This window comes from Grammomys surdaster, unplaced genomic scaffold (assembly GCF_004785775.1).
Source record: "Grammomys surdaster isolate TR1022 unplaced genomic scaffold, NIH_TR_1.0 174, whole genome shotgun sequence".
Taxonomy (NCBI): Eukaryota; Metazoa; Chordata; class Mammalia; order Rodentia; family Muridae; genus Grammomys; species Grammomys surdaster.
Window position 1 is genome coordinate 19,307,438 of NW_021604622.1, and position 10,022 is coordinate 19,317,459.

The window sequence follows — 10,022 nt, forward strand, 5'->3', positions numbered from 1 at the left end:
GCCTTGGGAGTCTTTTTGAAACGAATCATCATTAGAAATCGCCATCATTTCTCCTGGCTTCTCAATATGTCAAATAAAAGATGGGACTTAGGGATTTCGTTGATTTTTTTTTTTTTTTTTTTTTTTTTTACAACTACTGAGACTTTGCCAAAAAAAAAAAAAGTAGGTTAGTGTTTCCTCCCCTCCACCTCCCCTCAACCCCCCTACCCGGGGGAGGTTGGAGCAGGAAGAAAGTGAAAGCTGAGATTACCAAGACAATAAGAGGAAAACAGGACATGCTTAGTTAGGCTCTGGGGTCAAAGAGGAGGCAGCAGTCTCGGGACTTTGCGGACACTGTCACATCAACCTCTCCCCCTGAGTTCAGATGAAGTCATCGTGTGTGTAAACTGCACAGCAGCATCTGAGCTGAGAACCTCAAATCTGTCTTCCAGGTGGTAGAGAAGCTAATCCGGGGCCTCGCCATGGAGGACAGCAGGAACATGTTTGCCTTGTTTGAGTACAATGGACAGGTGGACAAGGCCATCGAAAGCCGGACCATCGTGGCTGACGTCCTGGCAAAGTTTGAAAAGTAAGTCCTTCCTCTTCGAAACGCCGGAAGAACGTTTGATGCTCCCTGCCTGGCCTCGGTGTATGTTTGCGTTGATTTTATTTTATCCTTGTTAATCTGTTTACCTTCTCTCTCTGCCGCCTGTATGTCCTCAGTCACGGACAGAGCCATGGTCTCAAGGCTGATCTGTCTGTCTCATCCTTAGCATGTCACCCCATTTTCTCCCTCTCACCCTGGATTCACTACCTCTTAGAACTGACAGGCTTTCACTTATTCTTGATAAGCTTTGAAATGAGGCTGCAGGACTTAAGCCAACACCCGGCCCGGCCCTTCAAACTGCCTCTCCTGTCTACTGTATGAAGTGTCCCTTGGGCAGGGCAGCCTCCAGTGTCTGATCTCTGACCCCTGAGTATGCTTGGCATACGAGTGCAGCCCCCTGAATCCTCAATTTCAACTAAGAAACCATAGTTGAGAGTTATTAAAGGTCATGAACAGACAGCCTTTCTGTGCAATAGGCACAGATCAGATGGTGCCAGTTCATCTGGGGCCCTTACAGTCCCTGCTTGGCCGCTTTGCTCTTTGATGTCCCAAAGTGGAACCTGGCTGGAAGCACGCACTTTCCCTCTGGCTAAACTACCGAGCAACTCTGACAAGCACTGCCTTGCTATTTTGTTTGTGTGACAACCCTTTGTGTCATGTCTTTGCCCCATCATACCATGGGTAGGACATCTTCATCCTCAGAGTGAGGGGTGTGAAGTCAACCCTCTGTGGGTCACCGGGGCCCCATTTTTAGTTTTACTCTGAGCTTTTTGTGGCTTCTGCCTGTAGGCTAGCTGCCACATCAGAAGCCGGGGACACGCCATGGAAATTCTACTTCAAACTTTATTGCTTCCTGGACACCGACAGCGTGCCAAAAGACAGCGTGGAGTTTTCGTTTATGTTTGAACAGGTAAAAGGAACTTTGAGAAACAGATTCTTTTCCTTTGTCGGAGGCAAGAGAGAAGCCCATTACTACAACATATAAATGAACTGCTAAAGTCCATAGGATCGGGCGCAGGAGTAGATTTACCAACAAGGAAAAGCTGGTCGCTCACTCTGTGGAATGAAACCTTACACGCTCGGTTTCAACACTGCTGCCAAGAGACTTGATGTGTCAGAGTCAGGGGAGAGTCCGGCAGGGCGCCTCCACTCTCTCAGAGGAGGATGGGGGCGGGGGGGACAACAATTGGGTTGCAAACTGAATTTAAAAAAAGAAAAAAAAAATAACTGCCCAGAGACCATGGGAGTAAAAGATACTCCAGGGTTGGATGACACCCACAAAGGGGAGAATTTGGCTTTGAAGTAGCGGGCTGTACTTTGCTAGGAGAAATCCAAGTTGAAGCATGGGGATAGGAGGGTACTTTGCAGGGGAGGAATTTAAGTTTAAATGAAGGCTGGGGTACAGTCTGCATGGCGTGAGTGACTGGCCATATGTCCTTCTGCATGTAGCAGATTCCTGACCCTGTCTGTCACCACCTTTCAGGCCCACGAAGCTGTCATCCACGGCCACCACCCAGCCCCTGAGGAAAGCCTCCAAGTGCTGGCTGCCTTGAGACTCCAGTACCTGCAGGGCGACTATACCCTGCACACCTCGGTCCCACCCCTCGAGGAAGTTTATTCTCTGCAGAGACTCAAAGCTCGAATTAGCCAGTCAACCAAAACCTTCACCCCGTACGAACGCCTGGAGAAGAGGCGGACCAGCTTCCTGGAGGGGACGCTGCGGCGGAGCTTCCGTACCGGGTCGGTGGTTCGGCAGAAGGTGGAGGAGGAGCAGATGTTGGACATGTGGATTAAGGAGGAAATCTGCTCAGCTCGAGCCAGCATCATCGACAAGTGGAAGAAACTGCAGGGAGTGAGCCAGGAACAGGCCATGGCCAGGTATATGGCCTTGATCAAGGAGTGGCCCGGTTACGGATCAACGCTCTTTGATGTGGAGGTAAGAGCTGCCTGCAGCACTGTGGCTTTGTGAGCGGACGGGTGCTGTGTCTGACCAAGCTGTGTCAGAACCTGAGCCTTCCTAGGGTCTGGGACCACTTAGCTCTGCGCCCTCTGAGCCTCACCAGTAGCATCCTCGTGTCCTAGAGGGGTTTTGTTTGGATCTATTTTTTGTTGTGTTTTCTTAAGTAGATTCTGTTTTTACCTTTGTGTGTGTGTGTGTGTGTGTGTGTGTGTGTGTGTGTGATCTGGAAGAGGGCAAAGGTCAGTGAACTCAAGTGGTCAGGTTTGGAGGCAAGCACCTTACCCACTGAACCATATTGTCGGCCCTCCTCAAAGGTTTATTTTCTGTTCCTTTGGAGTAAATGTTTCTATTAGAGTCATCAGTGGAATAACCTCTGTGTGTGTGTGTGTGTGTGTGTGTGTGTGTGTGTGTGTGTGTGTGTCTGGCTTGATTTCTGTTGCTGTTGAACTAGATTAACATCTGGCTCAGCTGGCTTCCAACTTGCCCTGTAGCTGAGGGTGGTCTTGAACCCCTTTTGTCCACCTCCCAAGTGCTGTCCTGGAACTCAGAGAGTCACCTGCGTCTGCTGGGATTAAAGGTGTGCACCAACCGCCAGGCAGCCATGTCCAACTTTTTAAAAGATGTATTAGCTTTTCCTTATTTGCATTCTTGGTACTAAACCCAGGCTCTGGTGCAGAGGCAAGCACTTTACCCCTGAGCTATGTCCCCGTCTCCATCTCAATGTTTTCTGCCTCAGTCAGCACTTAGGATGGTTCAGACTTCAGAACATTCTGGATTGTAGACACCAGGGCAGAAATGCTGAGGTCGCCTTCCCTTCTCTGTTCCTCGTGATGCTCTGCTTGACGGAACGGCATCTTGTAGCATGGAGTCCTGGTTTCATTGCTGCGGTAGCTACTGCCCCATCCCGGCAGGAAGTCCTTAGGTCTTTACTTAAGACCGATGACTGGAAGGAAGTTTTCCGGGTGGTGTTGAACAGAGGGATACTAGACAAACAGGCCTGCGTGTCAAATCCGGCCATCTCCCTTGTGTATTTTCTTTGCAAATGTGGAGGGTTTAGTCAGTGCCAGAGACCACAAAGCCTCCGCCAGCCACACTGTGTAAGCCAGTCAGACATATTCCTTCCTGCTCTGCACAGACAAGTTTCCCAACACCTTTACAGATGAGCTTCTGGACTTCTCACAGCTGTGGCAATTTAGCATGATCTTTGATGACTTTAAATCAAAACTTTTTAAAAATCTAAATTATCTTATTCCGAGACACTTTAATTGTTTCCGGGAGGGAGGATGCTGGCCCGGGTGTGGTAGATTGGTTGGTATGGTTATGTTTGTTCTGATCCAGCCGTTCTCAGCCTGTGGGTCAAGACCCCCCCCAAGATATTTACATTACAATTCATAACTGTTATTACAGTTACAAAGTAGCAACAAAAATAATTTTATGGTCGAAGGTCACCACAACACTAAGTGTATATTAAAGGTCGCAGCATGAGGAAGGTTGAGAGGCACAGCTCTGGAGTATATGAGACACTTTTTCCCTATACATGCGATGTTCAGTGCACCTAATTTACACCACCCGCTTATGCTGTGGCATAAGGTTCCGATCATTCCTGGGTTGCTGTTCCTCCACAGGCTCTTGGTTTCCTCCCATCGTTCCGTGCAAGCGAGTCTGCAGTCAGGCCAGAAGTGTGTTTACACTGAACATGTCAGGTCATTGCCACATCTTGTGGAGAGAAGCCAGCACACAGCAATTGAGAGAATTTCCCTCTGTGATCCTAGATAAACCAGCCCAGACAGGAATGGGGACAGACCTAGAAACAGAAGAGCAGACCTGGCTTACTCTGTGGCTGGCCATGTTGTTAAATTGCTTGCCCGGCCTGTGTGTTATTTGGTCTGTGTAACTGATGCAGGTGGCTGTAATTGAATAGCTAATTCAAGATGGAGATGAGGTATTATGACGAACACCAGAGCAAGGCATAAGCCTTTACCCATTTGTTTTCTAAGAAGCCTAAAATCGGCTACCCAGTCAGAGATCAACCAGGATGTGCACTGAGGTACCAGTCCTGTTTAGATGCTGGCACGGTGACTTCAGTCAGTATAACCTGCCGAGTACTGGCCTTGGCGCCTGCTTTGTGGCTTCTTGGCTGTTTTCTGGCCGTCCTCATCCAATGTTTGCTTACACTGACTCTTGTGCCCTCGCAGTGCAAAGAAGGCGGCTTCCCCCAGGAGCTCTGGCTGGGCGTCAGCGCAGACGCTGTGTCTGTGTACAAGCGTGGAGAGGGCAAACCGTTAGAAGTCTTCCAGTATGAACACATCCTGTCTTTCGGGGCACCGCTGGCCAACACATACAAGATCGTAGTTGACGAACGAGAGCTGCTCTTTGAGACGAGTGAGGTAAGAGGCAGAGCGGGGCAGACAGGACTCACCTGGTCTCAGGGGAAGAGGAGAACGGTGCCTCTATCTCCTGGCTGCCGTTGACCATGACTGTCTCCAGGTATGGAGCACAGTATGGGTGGTCCTCCCTCATGGTTGGTCCTTTCTCTTCGAAAGCCTAAGTCAGGTGGCTCCAGATTTGCCCTGTCCCTTCTGTTGAGCACAGAAATCCGTTTCTTTTGCAAGTGGGTCAGGAAAGGAAGAGAAGGAAAGGAGACAATGAGAAAGAACATTGGCAGAGACACCCTGCAGAAAGGAGGTGACGGTAGTAAGGAACCACACCAGTCAGGCACTGCTCTGGAGGCTGCAGAGATAGCTCAGCAGTTAAGAGCCCTGTTGCTTTTGTAGAGGACCCTCATGTAATTCCCAGCACCCACATGGTGGGTTCCCAACCATCTTCTGACCTCTAAAGGCACCAGTTACATACGTGGTAATACTCCAGAGGCAGCCACAGAGCAGGAGGAAGCTGAGAGGCCTCCCCCATCGGGCCATAGTTGATTCTGGATCACAAAATCACATTCAGAAAAGTCACCGAGTATCTGCGCTAGGGACTCCAAACTTGAGCGAGTGTAATAAGAAGCCACCAATTGTGGACTCTTCAAGGGAGCTGCTACCAGGAAAAGGGGGGTGGGGCGGTAGGCATTTGGGTTGCTAGGGAGCCAGGAAGGTGAATGGTGAAGTTTAGTGGATTGATGGAGAAAGTATCCAGAGGGAAGAAAGGGCTCAGGGTTCCAGTGCTGGGCTGTGACACTCAATTGAATCCCATGGAAGGTAAGAAACCTACCATGAAATCTAGAATTGCATAAGACATTACAGTTAGTGGCTCTGCCAACATCAGTCTTGGTCAGGTGAGATTGGAAAGGCAGAAGAGGAAATAGAAGCCCAGAAGATGCCTTTGTATAGTCCAGGCTGAGAGCAGTGGTAGCAGCGTCCTTGGAAGATGCTAGCGAAGGATCCCACCTAGCTCAGGAGAATGGCTGGTTTGCAGTGGAAGTGAGCAGTGCGTCTGGGGATCCTGCCATAGGTCTGACCCCACCCACTAGGCTCCCTTCTGCTTCAGCTGTGTCCAGAAAAATGGTCCTGGAATTAGCTACTGTGACCTGGAAAGGCTGCTGTGGTCTCCAGACTTCCCCACCATTTTAACTGAGGACAGCCGTTGGAACCCTAATGGTACCAAACTCTGGTGTACTAGTGTCGCACTAGTTCGAAAAGTCAGACAACACACATCAGATAAAAATCACTGCTTTCTATACAAGAGCCACCAGGTGGTGCGTGCTTTATTTAGAAAGGCGCCAGTTTACTTTCTCCCTAGCTAGAAATGGTCCGCTCTGCTCAACTCGGGGTTCCCTGTGAGTCTTGACCTGGATTTAGCATAGGAAGTTAGTGGTTTGTGCTTGGAGGGCAGTCAGAGGATGTCTGCTTAGCTAGGTTCTCCAACCTGGTAGAGACTGGTGACCACACGTGGGTTCTGCTCCCCCGGCAGGTGGTGGACGTGGCCAAGCTCATGAAAGCCTACATCAGCATGATTGTGAAGAAGCGCTACAGCACCACGCGCTCCGTGAGCAGCCAGGGCAGCTCCAGGTGAAGACGGGCGAGCCCACGTGTCTTTCCGATCTGACCGTGCCACTCTTTGTCTGGGCCAGCGCCAGGGCCTGACCCAGCTTTGGAAACACAGCTGTCCAGGCTTCTCAGTCGTCAGAGGGAGGAGTCCTCGGGGCTCCCTTCATCTATCGGCCCCAGTGATCATGTATTAAGCTGTCAACCTTTAACCGTCTGCACAATCTCTTAAGCTTTAGTACTCGTAGATGATACTTGCCTTAAAGAAGGAAAGGGGAGAAAACCACGCGGCCACCAAAGCAGCCAGAAGTGCCTTAACTCGCAGAAGCGACCCTGATCGACCTTAACTGTGCTACTGAGGGGAAGCGCTTTCGCCTGCCTCCCGGTGGAGTTTGCTGCAGAGCTTGGAGGCGGGGCATCAATCCATGGATTGTGCACTAACCTCCCCAACCTGATTTCCTAAGTGTGAGGGAAGCTTAGGGAGCAGGGACAGGAGAGAAACAGGAAGGGGAGGGGAGACAGAGCGGAAGGGGAGGGGAGACAGAGCGGAAGGGGATAGTGTGTTGTTGGAGCGCTGCTGGCAGCCTTCCTTATGGACAACTTGTATTAACATTTTTGCTTTGTTTCAACTGTGCTTGCCCACGCATGCCCGTGTTCACACACTCAACACTTTCAATCATTGTCCTGTGAGCATTAAACACAAAGGGAAGGAGGATGTGCAATGTTGTAAACCGTCTGTAGATTTTCCTAGCTCAGAGTTCTAGTCTCCAGGTGGCTTTATTAACAGACCCGGATCCTGGATGTTCCTGTCTTTGCTGTACTTTGAAAAGAGACGTTTTGACTCAGTTTCGTTTTTTTTACATGTAGCAGGGGCTGCGGCGACCTGCGACTGCTGTATTACTAACAGGTCCGCAGCCCAGAGAGATAACTGTATTTATAAACCACTCGTAAACTGCTGGCTCCAGTGTTGTTTTTAGAACAATATGAAGTCATTTTGGAGTCTTTTATTTCTAAAAGTTAAGTTAATTTTTTTTTTTTGAAGGGTAACATGTATCCTCACTCTGGCTAGATTGCAGATATAACCATGTCAAATGTGGGGGGAGCTGCTGCATTCCCAAACTCCGTACCCCTCAAGCAAACCTCTAAGCCCCCCCCCCCCCCACACACACACACACAAATGCTGAGGCTTTAGTGGAATTCACACATTGTTTCATCCCTAGTTCCTAAAGGTGGCCTGAACACAGCGCTGTAAATAACAGCGGTTGTAACCAGAAGAAAAGGAATCTGGACTTGGACTTTTATTTTTATATGGAAAAAAAATTATAAAGGTGGGCCAAACGAGTCTACTCACAAAGAAAGAGAAGTTACCTTGGCCTTATCCCTTACGGACAGCTACGTGGAAGCAGTGTCTCTTGGCTCACAAAGTCTGACAATAAAGGACATTAAAATGCTGTGTTTGCTTTCCTCGAGTAGTTTTAAATAACCACGGGGTGGGGGGGCTCTGACTTTATATATTTATTTTTAGGTTTTAAAATTTTTATTGTGTTGAGTTACAGAGGGCCCTTCTTATAAAATGTGCTTTGAACCCATCTCCTCCACATTCGACCACCAACCAACCGTTTCTTGGTCCATGTGTCTGTCCCCATTCCCTTTAGGTGGCCTTTCCCTTCCTTTCATGTCATCTGCACACCATCTGCACACGTAAGATTTTACGAGTCTATGCAGGGAATGTTTCTCTGCAACTGACTTAATTCGTTTGAGATTATCTCCAGTTGCTGACTTCTTACACCTCTGCCTCCCTTCCAACCCTTATTCCATTCCCACCCCCCAATACTAGGTAGAAAAGAAGGTAAGAGAGAAAAGGGGAATAACCTATTTAGGCTACTTCATGCTGATTAGAGACCTCGTTGGGTTGCTAGGGGCAAGTCTAATCTTCATTGTCAGAATATCCAGCTCAGCAATCCACAAACACAACAGGGGAGCCTCCTTTTATACCTTCTCCAGAATCCCCAGAAGTAAACTACTCTGCAGCTTGCAAAACCACACCCCCCTGCTAGTGCAACAAATCATGATCACCTGCTGTGAAGCAGCCTCTTATCCCACACATGGGATTAAAACAAAAACATACATATGCACACATACATAACGGGGTTATTTAAGAAACCAAAATTCTCACTATATCCAGTTGTCCATTTTTCATCAGATGACATTATTTCATCCTTTATGAGTAAAAGACAAATTCATTATGTTAAAAAAAACCAGTTCTTTATTCATCTTCTATTGATGGGTACCTTAATCTAGTGAAAGCCTCTAAGGTGGGAGAGATCTTCAGCTGTACATTGGACAGAGGTTGTACAAAGAACTCAGAGAGCTAAGCACACTAAAACAACCCAATCAAATGGCTAATAAAACGACCAGGTGGTTCTCGGGAAAATACAAGTGGACTGTAAACAGGAGAAATGCAAATAAACTTTTTCCATTCCATCTCACCCAGGTCAGAATCGCAGCCATCATGAAAACAAATGCAGGTGACGATTCAGACAAAGGGGAACCTGCCAAGGCCCAGCCTCAGCTTGGAGGCAGGGTTCCCTGAGAAAAGGGGTGTCTAGGAGTGGCAAAACGAAGTCTAATTGTGGGTCCAAGCCTATGTTCTGCTCAAGGCTACTTTCCAGACTGCTGTCTGTATTCTGCTTTTTCAAGACAAACTCTTCTGGATAACTCATCTCTTGGCAGATAAAAAGCTCAGTTTTTTATTTACGTATCAATCCAGTCATCACCCCAGGTTTCCTTTTGATTATCCCATGAATCCCATACACCTAGCCCCTTGATTCTTAGACAGCAAGCACAGACAATAAGATAGCCCTAAAATTACCAGTCCAACCATGCCTAGGCCCAAACCCAAACTCACTGTGTCCCAGGCTGACCTTGAAAAACTTAGCTACGTAGGATGTTGCCCTGGGATCACCACTCCCTAAATTTCTATTTCCTTTCTTAGTACCTTTCTGACAAGCTGGTTCATAGTGCAGCTGCCTCTGTTCCTTTAGAATAGAGGCTCCTTATACAATTCATATTGAATCCGTACATTTTTCATAGTTGAAAAATTATATATTTTTAAACTCATGTTTTCAGAGTTCTTCCCCACAGCCTTAAGGGCTTTCCTGAAGGTCACATCTTTCTAGCATTTTGCTGAGACATTACCTACACTCTTGCCTCCTGGACTCATGCTGTTTCTGATTATCCTGGAGTCATTAACCTTGGCGGAGAGGTTCTGAAGAAGGAACATAAAATATACATACATACACACATATGTATGTATATATACATACAAACAAGCCTTAACACCTAGAACAACCAACACAGGTGGAGGCCTGTGTCCTGCTGGCTTTGTTTCAGGGGCAGGAATTATGTCACACTTTCCCTGCCATGGCCTAGCAGGACTTGGCAGGAACCTCTGTACACTGCTGGTGGAAGGTAAACCACTATAGAAGTCAGT

General features: G+C 48.0%; 1 protein-coding gene across 1 annotated transcript in view; it reads left to right on the plus strand.

Annotated features, from left to right (window-relative positions):
- Myo10 (myosin X) overlaps positions 1 to 7,982 on the plus strand; it is a 199,174-nt gene extending 191,192 nt beyond the window's left edge. Inside the window, exons 37-41 of the mRNA XM_028767572.1 lie at positions 432 to 568; positions 1,376 to 1,496; positions 2,070 to 2,522; positions 4,742 to 4,933; positions 6,456 to 7,982. Coding sequence (XP_028623405.1) covers positions 432 to 568; positions 1,376 to 1,496; positions 2,070 to 2,522; positions 4,742 to 4,933; positions 6,456 to 6,557 — 1,005 coding nt within the window. The 3' untranslated portion in view covers positions 6,558 to 7,982. The remainder of the gene's footprint in view (positions 1 to 431; positions 569 to 1,375; positions 1,497 to 2,069; positions 2,523 to 4,741; positions 4,934 to 6,455) is intronic.
- The last annotated feature ends 2,040 nt before the right edge of the window (positions 7,983 to 10,022 follow it).